Consider the following 17,703-nt stretch of genomic DNA (forward strand, 5'->3'; position numbering starts at 1 on the left):
ATCAATATGTATCTAACTCCCTCTTTGTAATTGTAAAGAATGTAGTTTTACATTTTTTTTTAGTTTTTGCTAAACAACATGATTAATGCTTTAAGCCGAAAATAACAGCGAAGGAAAGAAGGACAGAACTGCAATTATCTTGTTAACGTAAAAGGCTTGTTGAGCTCTACTGTTGTTCTCGTGGATGTTATGCAGGAAAGCACAAACATTTCTTTGGGCAATGAGCATTTCCGACCCGAGGGCACCCGAAGGCAACTGCTGTGACGTGATGTGAGTTAAACATCTACTACACACCACCTCCTCCTGAACTGTAAACACTAACCCCGCAAAGCTGCAGGCCAACTAATCCACGTGTAGTAACGGAAGACCTGTCACAGTTGGAGACGCACAGGTGTAAATAATAAAATGTGTGATGGTTGAATTTGATTTGGCTGCTTCAGTTTCAGGGTCGTGGCTCAGTGTCACACCGTCATGAGTTACTGGGACACTTCAATAGAAAAAGAGCTATTGTTAATGTTGTCCTAAGTGTTATTAGTAACACCTGTGTTTTTCCTACTATGACATGTCAAAATGTCTGCTGTGAAAAAGCTCTATTTTGTTGACTGTATTGGCAGCTGAAATTGATGCTACTCCTTTGTATTGTTGTTTATTTTATGCCTTGAAAGCAAAATAAGGTTTCATTTGTGAGGTCAGAAGGCAAAATATATATATGTATATACAGACACACACACATATATATATATATATATATATATACACATATATACATATGTGTATATATGTATGTATGTATGTATTTATGTGTGTGTGTTGTATATATATATATATATATATACACATACAAACATATATATATATATATATATATATATATATATATACACACATACAAACATATATATATATATATATATATATATATATATATACACATACAAACATATATACATATATATATATATATATATATGTATGTATGTGTATATGTGTATATATATATGTATATGTATGTATGTATATCTGTATGTCTGTATGTGTATGTATGTATATATATACATCCTCCAGTATGCATACTTTTTTTCCTGTTAAAAGTAGGGAGAGAATACAGAAAAGAAAGCGTGGTGTAAAAAAAAAACCTTGGAGAAGCTAAACATATACGTTTCCGTCCAAACTTACAGTATTTGTTCATCTGACCTCTTTGCTCTCCAGATCCTGTATTTCAGGGGAAAAAAGACCAAGACGTAACGTAGTAACGTGGAGAGTTTGCTGATGTTAGTACGTGATTTCTGGCTAATAATGATTTTATCCCCCAACCTTTTAAAACCTCAAACAATTAAATCTTACTACCACTTGAGGCTGCTAAAGTTGCAAAGTTGTCCTCCCACTCTATTTCTCCCACTCATCACTATCAGCCAACTAGATTTCTGTCTCTCCTTGTTGTCTTCCCGGTGTAACTGCATTCAATGAGAGCAATAGTCCTGCCCGACTACACGTCATACAGGAGAGGTTTTTCTCTATTTTTTAAAGGATGTACAGCCTTTAAAAAAAAAAAAACCTCACAGCTCTTTACAGCTGATACTTGAAAGAGCAAGGGTCTACAGCCACATTTTCTCTCCTCTTCGAGCCTGTAATGGTCGTTACACACCAGAAAAAAAAAAAAAAAAGATGTTAGCTGCGTATAAAAAACAGAGAGGTGACTTTGCTGTTCTGGTATATAATGAGCATAAATCTCATAAGGCTGCCTGAGTGACCTTTCGGAGAAATTTAGTGTGAGGGTGGCACCCCTGGCTTTAGATAACAGCAGCTCAAATCACAGCAATCTCTAGTTAACATACGTTGATATTTTTGTTATTACACAAGAAAATTATGTAACCTCTTTCCAGTGACAGAGACTGACAGCGATGATTAACAGGGAGATTTAATTAGACCGATTTCAGCTTGTCATCACTGTAAACTGATAATATGCTGACGCCCTGTGTGGCGTGGCGAGTCAGACATGTCCCGTCTTCGATTTGGTGTGCAACGGTGGTTGTTGCAAAATTTAGTGTCGAAACTACATGGCCGTAAACATTCCTGCGCTTTTTCGGAGTGTCGTAACCTCAGCACCGGCGTGTAGCACTTATCGGAGTATCTGAGGGAATGCTGTGGGTTACCTGTTTAGATCCCCGTTTGCCTTGTGTCCTGACTCTGCAACGCGTAAATAGGGCCACCTAGGGCCATGACCTCTCCCGCATGGATGTGATATACTGGGGCCCCTACTTGCTGATGTGTGCGTTTCCTTTTGCTCCTTGTGCGGATTGCTTCCATGGGCCTCTGTAAGCCAGCGCCTCTCCATACATCACTACTTGTTATGTCTAGGGAAAAAAACAAAACCAAAAAACATGTACTTATTCACCCATACCCTTAATATGTTTTATCTTTTTGCCTTGATCCGATATGTTTTATCTGATGAGTCGTCAGTCTTATCATCTGGCCCTTCACCTGCAATGAGAAAAATTAACCTAAACTTGAATTTGAACCTTGAAATTGAAATTGGAAATCCCCCCCCCGAGATGAATACTCTGGCAAAGTTGCACAACAACTAAACACTGAAAGTGTCACAAAGGTGCAGTTCGTCGAAGGCATATTGTGATTGCACCACAGTCGAGTCATATGTTCCTGGAACAGTTTTTCTTTATTTTTTGTCTTGTCGCCCTTATGGCCACTTTGTGTCCTTGTGCTGTACATGTTCATTTCCCACGTGTGTGATGTGTGGAGTGAGGTGTGGAAACTGAGACGGTCCACCAGTCCACACTGTACAGGCGTCCACGGTGTTGGGGTTAATATTAGGCACAACTGGCACCATAATGGCATGCAGTACACACACACACACACACACACACACACACACACACACACGAGGCTCCAAAAGATAAATAAATCGGAAGCTGGCTTCACGGAGGTGATATTTATTCAGGGGCTATTGTGTTGGATCTTCATCATGTTGTTCAGGTTTTAAGCAAAGTTTTCAGCACATGTTTGCGCTCCAATCATTTTATCTGTGCTAACGTTCAGTTTTATGTTCCGGTCCCTTTGAGCTGCAAAACCTGAAAGCCAAATTTACTTTGGGTTTTTTTTTTTTTTTCTATTCGTTCACATCTTCGTCCTCACTTCCACCGAAGCCCGACTCGGAGCCCCGCTGCGCGGAGCTGTGGCCCGTCGCCCTTCACACTCTCTAGGCGTCCCTTCACGCCGGCGGGTCCGCGCGGTTGGGATTCCGACGCCAGACTCGGTCCGGGGTTGGCGGTTTGGTCTCACGGATGGGTTCGACCCCTCACCGTCGCCTCCCAGTTTCAGCCGAGAGGCGGAAACGCCGCGCAGCGTTATAAAGGGTTAGTGCCCCTCTCCTGTGCACAAGCAGCGTCTCTCTCTCTCTCTCTCTCTCTCTCTGAACACCTGATACATTTAACAGGTGAACGACAACAGGTGGGGTTCGATCCATTTTGCTTTTCGACATTTCTTGTGATTGCTATAGATTGTTTTTGCCTTTTAATCACAATGTGGCCCTAGTCCCATGGGTCATGTAGGGATTTAACCTCTAACCTCCCCGACGACTATAGGCTGTCAATCTTAATAATTCTTCAAGGTATTTGAATTTTCAGAGATTTCCCTTTTCTATCATTTCACTTTGTTTCTTTTTCGTCAATCCTGCCTGAGTGAGACGTGACCAATTCTTCCTTGTGTGGATTCTCTTTGAACTCCTTCGGAAACATCGCTCTAAAAATAGCACTTTTTTTTTTTGGTTTGGGGGGGAGGGTGGGGGGCTGTTAAAGGCTGCACCTGAACAGCGGACTGCAGGTGAGACAGCAGGGACTCCGGGAAATCTCCAGGATGGAGTCCGCGCTGAAACCGGCGGCTCTTCTCCTCGCACTTTGGTGCTGCTGCAGTAAGTAACTGGGGGGGGGGGTTTACAACGTTTATAGTGGTCAATAATATCTGTATTGGTTTTAAATTGCGCTCCTTGGGTCTAGTCATTTTTGCGCCTTCTTAATTGCGCAAAAACATTCCCAGATCTCCTGACAAATCACCGGCCAGCCCGCTGCCCAGAGGGAAAAACATCTCTTATGCTGTTTTATTTATACATATTTCAGGTGCTCAACGCATTAACTACATATATCCACATCGAGGAAGCGTCAACGGAGCAACACGACTCACCATTTCAGGAGAAGGTGAGAGATTTTGTTAATGGTGATGCTTAAATCCTGTTATAGACCTAACTTTGTCTTTGGTGATTGTTTTTTTCATTCAGTAATGAGACTTATAAAGAGTTTTTGACGCATAAAACAATCAGATATTGGTTAAAAATGATCAAAAAGTAATAAAAGACTATTGTCTGTATCTACCCTATTATAATACTGTTCAGCCAAAGTGCAACTCAAGAAAAATAATCAGGTAAAAGTAGTTGTAGTAGCTGCAGATGGGGATTATTTGTTCCTCAACTGTGACAAAAGTCAACTCCTAATCCAAAACTTGCGGGATTTCAGCCAAATTTTCATCCTGTTTTCGTGAAGCTGAACACTGTCCTTCAGTGGGCCGCCGCCAGTGTGCTCGTTGAGTCTTTCGATCCAGAAAAAAACATGTGGCGTTCATTGTTTCTAAAAGTGATCACTTTGGCATCTTCCTTCAGGTTTTGCCCAGGAGCGACAGTTCCAGCTGAACCCAACGGACGACGCGTTTGGCAACCGCGTGACCCTGGTGTCAGACACCCTGTCAGTCCCCTGTGACGTGGAGAGAGACTCAACACACGGCAACCAGATCTTGTGTTACACCAGGTAGCCCACAGGCCAAGGGAACTCTTTACTGAACATAAACATTTAAAAAAATACATATACATATATATATATATATATATAAATATATATACGCCATGACTAAAATTCTTAATTTTGTCCATCGCAGACCCATGCCGAGTGGTCACTATGTGGTGCGGGTTAGTGTGGACGGTGTTCCCATTCCAGAGAGTAATATATGCTACGGCGCGTACAAATCCTACCACTGCAGCTTATATGTAAGTTTGCAGTTGATGCAACACAGACACCTTGATTTACAAGTTAATTAATTGATGAGTTCCTCCCTGCAGTCAAGCTTGGATTGTTCTCACTGGTTTCTAACAGTCTTTTTTTACATTCGCATTTTAACTGTCCTCAGACCGTCTGGTATCGCACCCCTACTATCTACTCTCTGAGTCCAGTCAGTGGTCCCCCAGGTACAGTCTTCACTTCTATAGCGCGTGGTGAATTTTCTGAGTCCAGTTTGAACTTTAAATTAAACCCACTTCCAAAAACCACTGCAGGCACATTGGTGACGGTGCGAGGACGGATCTTCTCAGATGTGTACGGAAGCAACACGGACGTGAGCTCAAATGGCCTCAATGTCAGATTTCTGAGGTATAAAAATAGAATAAAACCTAGATATAGATTCGAAATGTTGAAATGAATGTCAAGTATTTTGTCTCACCAAAACCTTATAGTATACTTATTTCAAATTAGAGACATTTCTGACTGCTGTAAGATGAACAACTGAAATGTTCTCAACCCACTGACATTTATTCAAGTTTAAGATTGAAGTTTAGGACAAAGAAGAGGTTTATTTGCTTGCTATATAACAAAGAATTTGATTGAGACATATAACTGCAGGCTCTTAAACTTTGGTTCAAATCAAATCAACATAATGTTGTTTATTGCAGATCCTACATGGGGGGGATGCCTTGCGAGCTGCTCAAACCGGAGTCGGATGAACTGTAAGTAGTTTGTCTAGATGTGGATTGCGTCTAGAAATGAAATTGCAGCACTACACTATGGACAATAGAAATAATAAGTTCAGATATGTTTCATAGCAAGTTCAGCTGCAAAGGAATCTTTTGAGTGATGATATTATGTTGAATGAAATTGGTAATGATGCAGATTGTTTGGTATTTTATACAGTATTAAAAGTCATTTTAAATGTTTCTGAAGATATAACCTACGACTGGATTCAGAACGTTCCCACTGGGGACACATGAGCTGCAAAATGACGGGAACATATGTCGGTAAGCTGCTTTGGTTCACAGTTACAACTGCTCTTAATATACTGTATATTTACAAAAGATAAATTATGAAATTGTCCAAACTGTCCAACCTTTAATAATTATGTTTTGTTCCCAACAGGGCATCACAACTTGAGTTACATTCTCGATAATGAATTTGGAAGGTAAAACGTTGTTAAAAACTTCATGCAAAGTCCTGTTTTTATATTTTAACTTCAGTTTAAGATTTTTTATTCATTCAGGAACTTATGACCACTGGGAATATTCAACCTGTGAAAGCGCAGACAGATAAACTGAGAAATACATAGATGCGAAGCTAGGAGTTTCCTGGTGATACATTGCTTCACTCAACAACAATTTTATCGTAAGAACTTCACTAATAATGTTATTATTTTTCTTTATCATCTGTAGGAGTTTAACGAACAAGAACCTGTACAGGGTTTCAGCTTTGGGCAAGCTTTCCATGTTCCAGACTTTTGCAGGTACTTTAGAGAGCAAGACATTCAATCACAATAAATGCGGCAGTTTTTCATAAGTCGTTGCTCTGTAGTGCTTATTCTCGTTACAGTGAAATATTTGTTGCTTTTTACTTGGTCAGAGGTGACGGGAGTCTCTCCATCCAAGGGTAGTGTCATGGGCGGAACCCTGCTGACCATCCACGGCCGCTTCTTCGACCAAACCGATCACCCAGCTCGTGTCCTTGTTGGAGGTAATCATCGCCCTCAGAGTGGAAACTTACCAGAAACTCACCAGCTGCAGCCAGTCTCTAATTACATGGCAACTTTTGCTGGTATTGTCTCCACGCATCACAAAGTGTTCAGCATGAACAGATGAATGTGGTGCGTCTCGACGGAACAAAACGCGACACGCTGTTTGGGGCCTAAAGTCATGCGATGGCGATAATCCTTTCCAACGCAACAGACTGTGCACATACTTCAGAACAAAAGAAAACTGTAGAGTTGTTTCACGATAGAATGAAGTATCTTCTGAAAGCTTTGAGACACAGCAGACCATGACGATCCAGTGCGCTGTCTTTCATAAGATTTCATTAGTCATGTAACATGCTGTTGACTTTGCATTACAGTTTATATTTGACCGTAAGGGGAGTCATTTCTCTTCAATCAGTGCTCTTTGATAAAATCCAAAAATCTGGCGCGTAAGCACAGAAATTGGTAAAGATGATGACGAACGTTGACAAATTCAAGGGCTTAGAAGACATCAGAAAGGAATATAAACCAGATACAGAATACGGAGCATACATTTTCAAATGACAGCACACAAAGTCCAGAAATTAGGAATGCCTCATATAATTTACCAAATCAAAATTTTCAGACCTTCATGTCACCAAAAAAAGTCCTATACTTTAGGTATAGGAAGTAAAATTGGTTAAACCAGTTAAAATCGCTCACTGACAACTTAACTGTAACCGACCAGAGAAATCAATGTACTGTAAAGACTAATTAAGTAGTCCGTCTTGCCTTTAATTCCATGCTTTAAAGTTAGAAAACGTAAATAACATCCAAGTTAGACAACCATTAAAAATTTTGATCATCTATACAACCGAATATTTAAGATTTTTGAGCAGTTTCTTGAAAATTTGAAATTCCTAAGTCATCGCATAAATGGAGAACACAAATGAGAATCTCATTCCAATGTTATCAGATCAGAGCTTGCAAAACCTCCTTCCTTTGTGAATATTTTTAAATCCGTCAACCAAGATAATCATTATTGATTAGTGGACTGAAGTGCCACAACAGCACAAGGAGATAAAAAGAAGATGAATAGTTAATATAATAGTACCGTTGAAAAAAAAAAAACAGAATACTGTGCACCTTATCAGAACCTACTATAAAATCCTGCACTGAAATAAACGGCAATATATCACAAATGAGTGAAAAAATGAGAAAGTTGCAAACCTTGCACTTGAATGAAGGGAATCGAGTATTTAGATCCTTCACCTAAGGGAAGGTAGTAATACCACAATGTAAAAATACTGTATGTAGTCCTGCAATCAAAATTTGTACTTAGGAATATAAAAGTGTACACAACTTATCAAAACTAAAAGTGCTCATCATGCAGAAAAATTGATCCTGTGAGTGTTGTAGTATAATACAATTTATCATTGTATTATTATTTGAAATGTCTTCATGCATAAGCAGCAATTTAGGTCGTAGCTGGTCAAAGTGCTGCTAATCTAATAACAAATATTTTAGATGATGATCGGTTGGTAAAGAGTCTTGTGAGGAAAAAAGGAGGAAAAAGCAGCTCTTAACTGTGCAACCGAGGAAAACAAATGTACTTTTATTTACAGTAAATAAAATCCCAACTGAAACTTCTTCCAAGATAATCATTCATATTTCAGGCCCACAAATTTTTTCGTAGGGTTTCAGCTGACACAGAGGATGGAAGATAATGGCCAAATTTTCACTTAGCGGTTCACTAGACTCTCTCAAGTGAAACCTGTGCCGCTGTTTTTTTTTGTGTGTAAGTGGAAAGCTATTGTGAGCTTTCAATCACGGCGACTCGATGTTTTTTTTTCAGGCCTGCCTTGTGAAATCCAGAGTGTGTCCGATCACAGAATTACGTGCAGGACTGCCGAACACCAGATGAACAACAACATGACAGTCTACCCAGGTGAGAACACGCTGCCTCCTCCTCTCTCTTTTTGTCTTTTATTATGGTGCAACAGACACTTGTCTCAGTCCATGTTGCTGCTTTATTTTGGGCTCTATTGTTATATGAACAAAACACGAACATCAGCTGTCAACTTGATCTCTAGAAGAATTTAGAGTATCTCTTCCTACCTCTACAGACCTATTGTCTTCATGATGGTGATTTCGTCCCATCGCTTTTTCACAGTTCATTGAGTCTCCATTGAGTCTCAGGGGACTTTGATGTGCTCTGCACTGTATCCAAATAACCTGTTATCTGCTTGTGACAAAAGCCCGTGTTTTTAATGATGCATCAAACAAAAAAAAGATCTCACAGATCTGACATCAATGGCAGATGCAGCCACTGGTTTTTAATTTCTAAAACCTTTTCCCATCAGGATTTCTTTTCTCATCTTAGCTGCTTGAAACAAAACAAAAAAAACAAGACCAACGTCTTGCAGTTATATAATTTCATTAGTGAGAGCAGCCCATGTTTCAGTGCAGCTTTTCTGAGTGTCCCGTGTGATTCAAGAGTGTCATTGTAAAGTATGGAGCATAGAAAGGAATTCTCAAACAAAGTGATGTTGACACTCAATTCTACAAACAATGTTCAACCATTCTTCATGGTTTGAACCTTTGGCTTCAGGAGAAAGTTATTTAAACAAAATCTGTATTTGTTTTGATATTGTTTTAAAGCCAAAGATTCAAAGAAAGTACTATGAATGTACTGTATGTGCCATTGGTCATTAAAAACTAATGAAAAAGTGGATTACAGTTTGCCACTCTGCCTCAAGTAGTTGCCATTTAATGTTGGCTGTCGGCTGACATATTTATTCATTAACTGGTTGCTTCAGCCCTAATTTTTATAACACCAACGCTCATTTCCATTGTGTCACATGTACGTCCAGGGGGCAGAGGCTTGAAGATGGAGGTGTGGAACAGCACAAGACCCCGTTACCTGACTGACATCTGGAACTACAGTGACAACACAACGGGATACTGGTCGCGGTGGGTCGACTCCATGCCCCACATCTTCGCTATTGAAATCAATCGTTTCAGCTCACGGTCCAGAGGCTTCTTTGTCCCTCCAGCCAGCGGCAACTACAGGATCCTTGTCCACTGTGATGACCGATGTGATCTCTACATGAGCAACTCCAGCCGCCCGGAAGACAAGGTACGAAAAGAGAGTTCAAAATAAATAACCCATATTCTTGTTAACTGATTTTACACAATCAAAACAAGTCATGCTATTTTAGGAACCAAAGATAACCTGAGATTTCCTGTAGATCTCGAATGAATTTTGTGATAAAGTGAGATATTTTTTTCTTTCCTACTTGTAACGTGTTTTTTTACATCCTCTACTTCAGGTTAAAGTTGCGTACCAGCCACATTATGTCTCAGATTACACCAAACTGGAGTCACAAAAGTCTGAAGTGATGGTTCTAGAGAAAGGAAAACAGTAAGTATGGTAGTATGGCTCCAAATCATTCATTCACACTGCACCATATTTACAGTAACTATGAACATATGAATGAAAATAACTAATAAGCTCACGTTTCTGTAGCTACTACATGGAAATGCTACTTCAACAATATGGTGGTAAAGCAAGTTTCAACATTGGCTTGTTCCGGGAGGAGAGTGCTTTTACAGAAGAGCAGACAGACGATGCTGTCAATGAGGTTCAGAGTATCGTGGCTGAATATGACGTGTTTGACGAGGAACAGGTATGTGGCGGCTAACCTGATGCTAACCTGTTGCTATATTCTGTTAAAAAAAAAAAAAAAAATCACCCTGACCATACTGAATAAAGCACTTCACAGACTATTGGCTCACCTCCTCTAAAAGAAATTGTTGAACATTTTATACACTTAACACTTACTCTTTTTTTTTTTTTAGATTTAGGTGACGGGTTTAATGCCCCTCTCTTATCTGTGCGCTAAATGTTAAGCTACAGCTGTTAGCTACGAGATCATTAGCTCAGCTTAGCATAGAGACAGGAAACAGGGGGAAACAGCTAAACCCGCTCTGTCCAAGACAGACACTGCTTACGGCCAAGAAATAGTCCAGTGCATATGTCCCCAATAAACCAGATTTTGTTTCCTTTTTGTGAGAGCCAGGCTAGCTGTTTCCCCCTGTTTGCAGTCCTTCATGCTAAGCTAGTGTGGTCTCCTAGCTCCAACTTCATATTTAACTCAAATCAGTAACAGAAAAAATTGCAAAACAATTTCTTATATGGCTTGGCAAGAGTTTGCAGACCACCAGCATGAACCTATGAAGGTAGAATCAACTGTATTTTACACCTCTTCAGTTTCCTTTTATTATTGCTAAGAAATCAACAATGTTTGAAATGAATTACATTACATTGTGAGCAAATGGTGCAGCTTTCCCATGTGTAAAAGTTCTCGTTGTCCTGCTGTTGCAATGTTAGCATTATTGCTGGCACTGTTGATCTCGCTATCCTACATGTTCAACTCACATCTGCTCTCCAGGGTTTGTTAAAAGTCATTCTGGAGAATGATGGAAATCACTAAATGAGGTAGAAGTAAATGTAGCAGACCTGAGGGACGTTGGGTACAAAAAAAAAAAAGTAAAATTCCTAATCATTGAATAAGTCCTGAAATGCGTAAAACAGCGCATGTTAATGATTAAAAAAAAGTAAATTATCTTCATCTTTTAAATATTTAAAATTTACGACTCATCATAAACCTCTTCGTTGCCACGTGTGTCTCACCTAAGCTCATCTTCACTGTCACACAGGTGGTTACCTTTGACTCGTGGCCCACCAACGCCATCGGAGTCAAAGAGGTCCAAAAGGTGAGCGTCAGCAGCAGCTGTGCCAGTCATCTTTGTGGGAGCACCGTCTTCAGCCTGGGCTATGGAGACGCAAAGACTGGTAATGTGAATGTGAATGAACTGTAAAAACAACGGTAGCAAGAACAAAGAATTCACTCACTGTACAGTTATTATTTACTCTAAGATTAAATACTTTTGTGCCTTTGTTTCTGGTACATTAATTATGTTTAAGAACATATATTTTAGCATTGGTAGCCAAAAAGAAAAACCCTTAGACTTTTGCTCTCATCTAATAAAACTACAGTGAGCTTTATCTTTGTCTTCTTTAGGTCCAATCCCAGTCAGCGCCTCAGCAGAGATGGTGGAGGCCGCCTTGAACAGCCTTTGGTCCCTCAAACCGGACACAGTTCAGGTCACCAAACAGGATGATAGCCAGGGATCTCACTACACAATCACATTCAACTCTGACAGAGGTAAGAAGAGACAGAAAACAAGTCAGGGAGTTTGGGAAGAGGATCTGTGTTTCACTTGAATAGCATGCAAACAAACTTCAGTATCAACTTGATACTGAAATCGATCCTGAAATTCCTACAGGTTTAAAGTAGGTTCAATAGATACATAACTTGATACATAACATAACGGTTGCTTTGCGTAGGATTTTGTACAGAGATTTGTTTTTAAATTGGAATAGCAGACTGTTATACTACATCACTGTTACATGTGGTTCCAGCAGCAGATGTGCAACAAATTATGAATTGATTATCTGTCTTTTTTGACTGCAGGTGATTTCAAACCGCTTCACTATGAGGTTTTTGGCTCCAACACCAACATCACTGTTGTGGAGGCTACCAAGGGGAGAAGTAACATGGAGACTTTCACTTTGCTCTGGGGGGGGATCCCTACAAAGCCCATCCCTTTCAACGAAACTGAGGCTAAGGTCTGTAATGTAAAATAGTCCCATTGCTGACTCTCTTTGTGCTCGAATAGCTATAATTCTAGTTATTCTCAGTTTGGTTGGGATTATGTTTAAAAGTTTGTATTTGTTGATGTTTGTGGAGAGTTTTTTAACCTGAAATTTAGAATCCCCTAAATCAGTCCAAAACAATCCTGCAAACTTTACAGTGTTGTAAACAAAAACTTGAAATGATTACCTATATTTGACTCACATTTGGAAACAACTCATTGAAAAATCTGGCAGTTTACGTCCACCTTGTTTGACTGTGAACAGGTGCAGCTGGCTCTGGAGGACATGATGAAGGCGGAGTGCCCTGGTGAGATCCTGACCACCGAAGGCACCGATGTGAAATACTTCAAAGATTTTGAACATGACAACTCTCAGGTCCGTTGGGACAAAAAAACTTGCTGTTTCTTTGCGTAGTGAGTGAGTGAAAGTCAGTGAGAAAACAAACTTATTTGGAGAACTGTGACAGGCACTTGTATGTTATGTCTATACCTTGAAATGCTAACAAATCAAAGCATTTCCTCTGTCATTGCTTTTCAAAAACTGCTTATTCCACATACGACTTACTTATTTGAAGTTTTTTACTTTAAACGCTCGATTTTGCTTTTCTTGAATTAACTCACCAGACCTTACTCTAAATGTTGGGAGAGCATCTGACTTGGGATTCTCATTGTTTTCTCACCAGTTTGATCGTGCTGTGGAAGGGACTCCGGTGAAAAACTCTGGGTTCTGTGGCCTGTGGTCACTGAAGAACGCTGAGGTTCTGTTCAAGGAAAGCTACACCGCAGAGTCCGGTGGCACTTACGGACCAGTGTCACTGGACCAACACTCCATGGTAAAATGCAAAACTGCTTAATTTATAGGTGTTGATTGTGTACATCTGGTTAGACTGACACAGAATTTATATTGTAAATTAAAGCAATTAAGAAAGTAATTGACACGTGTGGTTAACCATGCTGGTTTGGATCCGGTCTATAATTAAATCTTTGCTCCTAATGTCTCTAAAATGTTATGGAACTGTGATTTTTTTTTACTCTTAGTTTCTTATCGTAAAAAATTTTGAAACATTTTCCGTGCCTCTCCTTCCAGCTTTGCTTCGCGTACAAGGGAATGTTGAAGGATGAAGTCGGAATGAAGTTTACTTACCGCAATAGCCAAAGCCAGACCAAGACACAGACCGCAAAGATCAACACTATCTTCACAAAGGGCCACAAGTCAGTGAAACCACAAAATGATTTTGATTTGTCAGATACAGTACGCGCAAACACTTATTACACGTCGCTATTTCTCAGCAAAACTGCAGCATATACTGTAAGTGTGATTGTTTCTTCACAGATGGAATTACAAATGCATGGACCTGCAGAGTTCCCTGCAGACAGAATACATTGGAAGCGGATACAGTTTGCTGGAGTTTTACCTGTACAAAGACGTCTCTGGTGCAGATTTCTATGTGGATGCCGTTCACATTGGAAAGAGAGCCACCACAAGTGATGAAAATGGTACACAGCTTGATAGCAGTTAGGATTTTGGGTTGCAGTTTTTTTTAATATCACAGCCAAAGCCACGCAATGCTGCGTGCTGTCAAGATTAGCGTAACAAAATCCCCTTTTTTATACCTGTCTTTTGTTGAATGCATCTACTGCATATTCCATACGACAGACAAAGCAGTGTTCCAATTTTGCATGCATTTGGTATAATTCAGTCCAATCAGACATAATCCTGTTATTTTTTTCTTGAAACACAGCCCGGAAAACAGCAGAAAAATGACAAGTTTTTTGTTTGACAGTACAACATTGTGGAGCATGTGAACACCTTTTTATGTATTTAGTTTGATATTGATGTGTAAAAGTAGGACTGAGCGCATCCCTCTCACTAGTAGCAAGACTTAAATATTCAACAGTTTTATTTTATTGATATGCGTTGTTTCTCTCAGCTGTTCCCCGAAAGAGGAGGCCCCCACCTTTTGAGAGCTCTGGTCATTCCTTCGAGGTGATCTCTGTTAAGAAAGACACATCATCTGCTTCACAGATCAGCTACGAGATTAAAGCCACACCAGTAGAATGTGCCTTTGGGTTCCCACTGCTAGGAGTTGGCTTCCTGCAGGTAACTGATTTAATTCTCTTTCGTGTAGAGCAGCAGGGTCATATTAAAGACTAGGGACATCACCTACATATTCCTGCTTTGGAGCAGTACAGTAGACTGCTGGAAAAGACAGATGTAGAGTCTGTCTAGTTTAGGTTCATCTTGTTATTCAGAACCAGGAAACCCAAATTTGGACAAAGGGGTGAAGCCTAGTATTAGGCTGAAGTGAAGTAAGCAAGTGGCAACCATCTGTTAGTTAATCCGACACTCCCCAAAACATTAAGCTCCCTCCTTGTGCCTCAGTATCTTTTTAATGTGATATTTTTCAGAAGTGTCAGTAACACACACTCGACGTGTTTTTAGCTGTTGAAATCCTAACCTCTCGAAGAAAAAATTCAGTGTTGAGTTAGTATAAGTATATGAGAGAAGACTGGGTTTTCCCATTCACTTCAGTACAGTCAGAGTCTGATGGAGCAATACTGTGGAGTCTCTAATTTGCCTGTCTTGTGTGTCTTGAGAAATTAATGATCCCACAAAGAAAGGGCTGGGACCAGAAACATGCAGCAGTTCTGGATAGTTCCAATCAAATCTTTTTTAAAACAAAAGGCAATACAAGAACATACTGAGTTGTAGGATTTATCCTGATAACGGTTCTTTGAAACGTCAAAAAGACATTTCCACCAGGAAAAAGGTGTTGTATTTAAAGGAACAGTGTTGCCCCAGCAGCGTGACTCATAAAAACAGAGGAAATGTTCAGTAGCCCACAGCCATGTGATATAACTTACAGTACAGAGGCACCACAGTGATCCCGTATGTGTCTCGTGCCTTGACATGCTGTACAGTCATCATTTGCCTAACAGATTACAGCAGAAGCAGCGGCAGATTAGTGTAGGAGGACTGTCACGGACGTGTGACTGACAGGTGGAGTATCTGTTGCAGCATTTGTTTCAATTAAATCTGATAGTTAATCAGACGTTAATCCATCATTATCTCACTCTTTAGCATTAATAATGATTCTAAAAACCTTTTTCCTCTGTGCTTTAGTTTTTTGTATAGATGCCACATCCCCATGGAAAATCAACACTCATATTTTTTTTCTTAACTAAGATGAGAATGCAGTGCCCTTCTGTAGATAGGCCTTCATACAAATACACAAATAATAAGATACATTTAAAAAAAACTTAGAAAACAGAAACAATGATACAAAGTTAAGGACAAAACACCAGATAATTCATAATTACATAGATGATCCCTCTTCAAAGGTTGTTTCAACTTGATTTTAAAATGATCCCATCCATGATACATTTTGAGTTCTGTAGGTAAAGAGTTCCACGTACTGATTCACCAAACAGAGAGAGAAGAAAAAAACGCTTGTTTCGGTCTAGACATACAGTATGTATAGTGTGTTAAATGTGACACATCTTATTTATTTGAGATTGTGAGAAAAGGGTTGCGTATTAGAAAAACGGCAAAAGCATCTCTTTGACCTTCTTCTTCCTCCTCTCTAATTTCAAAGATGTCCAACAGCAGCGAGGACATGGCTGAGTTCAGGGAAGGAGCAGCTACCGTCACCATCACACGCCCTCACAGAGCCACCCCTCCTCTGAACGGCACCTTTGATGTGGAGATTTATGGAGGCCGAGCTGGAGGTAGTTCAGACAGAGCATGTGTAGTATTTGCATTGTAGCAACTAGCTGTCCTGGCTGCATACACCCTGTTCCACAGATAGGATCATCCAAAAGGTTAAACGCACTGACAGACCACTGACTTCTAAACTACTTGTGTTTTAGTGTTGCTATTGTAGTAACGAGAAGCCAATATTAACCTAAAGTAAATGATGTGCATGAGCTCTTCGGGCAGTTCGCAAGGCTTCTTGATTTGCCCGCTATCCCTCCTGCTGTCAGCTACTGTGAAAACTTCATGTACATAAAACAGAGACAGAGAGCTGGAGCAATGGCTCAGGCAGTGCTGGCTCTGTAAAGCGATCTCCGATTGGGCCTCTTAAGTTCTCAGATGACAAAATGATGAGGGTTGAACCGAGTGCTTTCGCTTTTAGGCGTTGACTCTTTGCCAAAATTAACATAAAGAAACCTAGAATTAATGTCTACACTGAGAAAGGAAACACTTTGTCAATCAACACAGAAGGATTAAAGAAGATGTATCTCTAATGACTCCTGCGATAATCACATAGTCGCAAACATGGGTTAGTAGCTGTCGCAATTATCATTAGCTTAAGCAATTATTTTACCGGTGTGTCTCTCCAACTTGTAAGTAAACGAGTTGTTTTGAATGTTGCATAATTATTCGCACCGTACAGCTCCCTATCGTAGAATTCCCCCTATTTAGGAGTTTGTCTTTGCGATATTGGTGCAGAAACATACTGATATCTTGTAGTTTCGCAGTCCATACTGAAGCACACGGACCCTAGTACGTCACATACACCGCAGAGGGACAGTGAAATATGTAGTGAAGATTTTTAGTCACACGTATCACTCCATATATCTGCATGCTGCACTCACGTCTACATACCTACCTAACAGTTGCCTCTGCAGGGAGGTGTCTAACACAAGCAGTGCTTGTTCTCAGGTCTGTCAGTGGACATCAGTGAGGAGGACCTGAAGTATGCTCTGGAGGGAATCGCAGGGATGGGACAGGTCAGAGTTGCAAAGCAGGGAAGCTGCAGAGGCCCCAAGTGGAGGGTCGAGTGGCTCACAAACCCTGGAGACCAGCCTCTGATCCAGGTCAGACTCCGCTTTTAGTAGTAATGCAGAAACCACCGTGTCAGTAGCAGTTAATGAGCGTTATTTAATCATACCGAATGTCATCTGTTCTGACCATTAACATTTCTGTAGGCATACAGCCCCAGCACACAACGGCTGCTCGGTCCAGAGTCCTGATTGCGATTTATTCCCATTACAGGTCGACAGCTCGTCAGTTGTTGGCAAAAATGTAGTTGTTTCAGCCTGTGAGAAGAAGAAGGGGGGACTGTTGATACGAAGCCTGACAGGAGATTTCCTCCGTGTGTGGGAAACCAAGCCACAGGTACAACCGCTATTCAAAAGGCCTCCGGCACATCTGGATGCATTATTTATCTGTCATCTGTGCAGTTTGGCCACTGCAGAACACTTGCTCTGCATGTGTTTGCTTACTAT

The 17,703-nt window shown here is 40.3% G+C and overlaps 1 protein-coding gene across 1 annotated transcript in view; it reads left to right on the forward strand.

Annotated features, from left to right (window-relative positions):
• The first annotated feature begins 3,870 nt into the window (after positions 1 to 3,870).
• pkhd1l1.1 (PKHD1 like 1, tandem duplicate 1) overlaps positions 3,871 to 17,703 on the forward strand; it is a 46,075-nt gene continuing 32,242 nt past the window's right edge. The window contains exons 1-26 of the mRNA XM_040122583.1: positions 3,871 to 3,925; positions 4,131 to 4,208; positions 4,667 to 4,811; positions 4,939 to 5,047; positions 5,188 to 5,245; positions 5,333 to 5,426; positions 5,726 to 5,779; positions 5,994 to 6,067; positions 6,186 to 6,228; positions 6,476 to 6,546; positions 6,663 to 6,773; positions 8,606 to 8,698; positions 9,624 to 9,889; positions 10,083 to 10,174; positions 10,280 to 10,439; positions 11,473 to 11,608; positions 11,838 to 11,981; positions 12,291 to 12,445; positions 12,737 to 12,847; positions 13,155 to 13,304; positions 13,559 to 13,683; positions 13,805 to 13,968; positions 14,403 to 14,572; positions 16,068 to 16,200; positions 17,138 to 17,292; positions 17,471 to 17,593. Of these exons, the coding sequence (XP_039978517.1) occupies positions 3,871 to 3,925; positions 4,131 to 4,208; positions 4,667 to 4,811; positions 4,939 to 5,047; positions 5,188 to 5,245; positions 5,333 to 5,426; positions 5,726 to 5,779; positions 5,994 to 6,067; positions 6,186 to 6,228; positions 6,476 to 6,546; positions 6,663 to 6,773; positions 8,606 to 8,698; positions 9,624 to 9,889; positions 10,083 to 10,174; positions 10,280 to 10,439; positions 11,473 to 11,608; positions 11,838 to 11,981; positions 12,291 to 12,445; positions 12,737 to 12,847; positions 13,155 to 13,304; positions 13,559 to 13,683; positions 13,805 to 13,968; positions 14,403 to 14,572; positions 16,068 to 16,200; positions 17,138 to 17,292; positions 17,471 to 17,593 (3,069 nt within the window). The remainder of the gene's footprint in view (positions 3,926 to 4,130; positions 4,209 to 4,666; positions 4,812 to 4,938; positions 5,048 to 5,187; positions 5,246 to 5,332; positions 5,427 to 5,725; positions 5,780 to 5,993; positions 6,068 to 6,185; positions 6,229 to 6,475; positions 6,547 to 6,662; positions 6,774 to 8,605; positions 8,699 to 9,623; positions 9,890 to 10,082; positions 10,175 to 10,279; positions 10,440 to 11,472; positions 11,609 to 11,837; positions 11,982 to 12,290; positions 12,446 to 12,736; positions 12,848 to 13,154; positions 13,305 to 13,558; positions 13,684 to 13,804; positions 13,969 to 14,402; positions 14,573 to 16,067; positions 16,201 to 17,137; positions 17,293 to 17,470; positions 17,594 to 17,703) is intronic.

This window comes from Xiphias gladius, chromosome 24 (genome assembly GCF_016859285.1).
Source record: "Xiphias gladius isolate SHS-SW01 ecotype Sanya breed wild chromosome 24, ASM1685928v1, whole genome shotgun sequence".
Lineage (NCBI taxonomy): Eukaryota > Metazoa > Chordata > Actinopteri > Istiophoriformes > Xiphiidae > Xiphias > Xiphias gladius.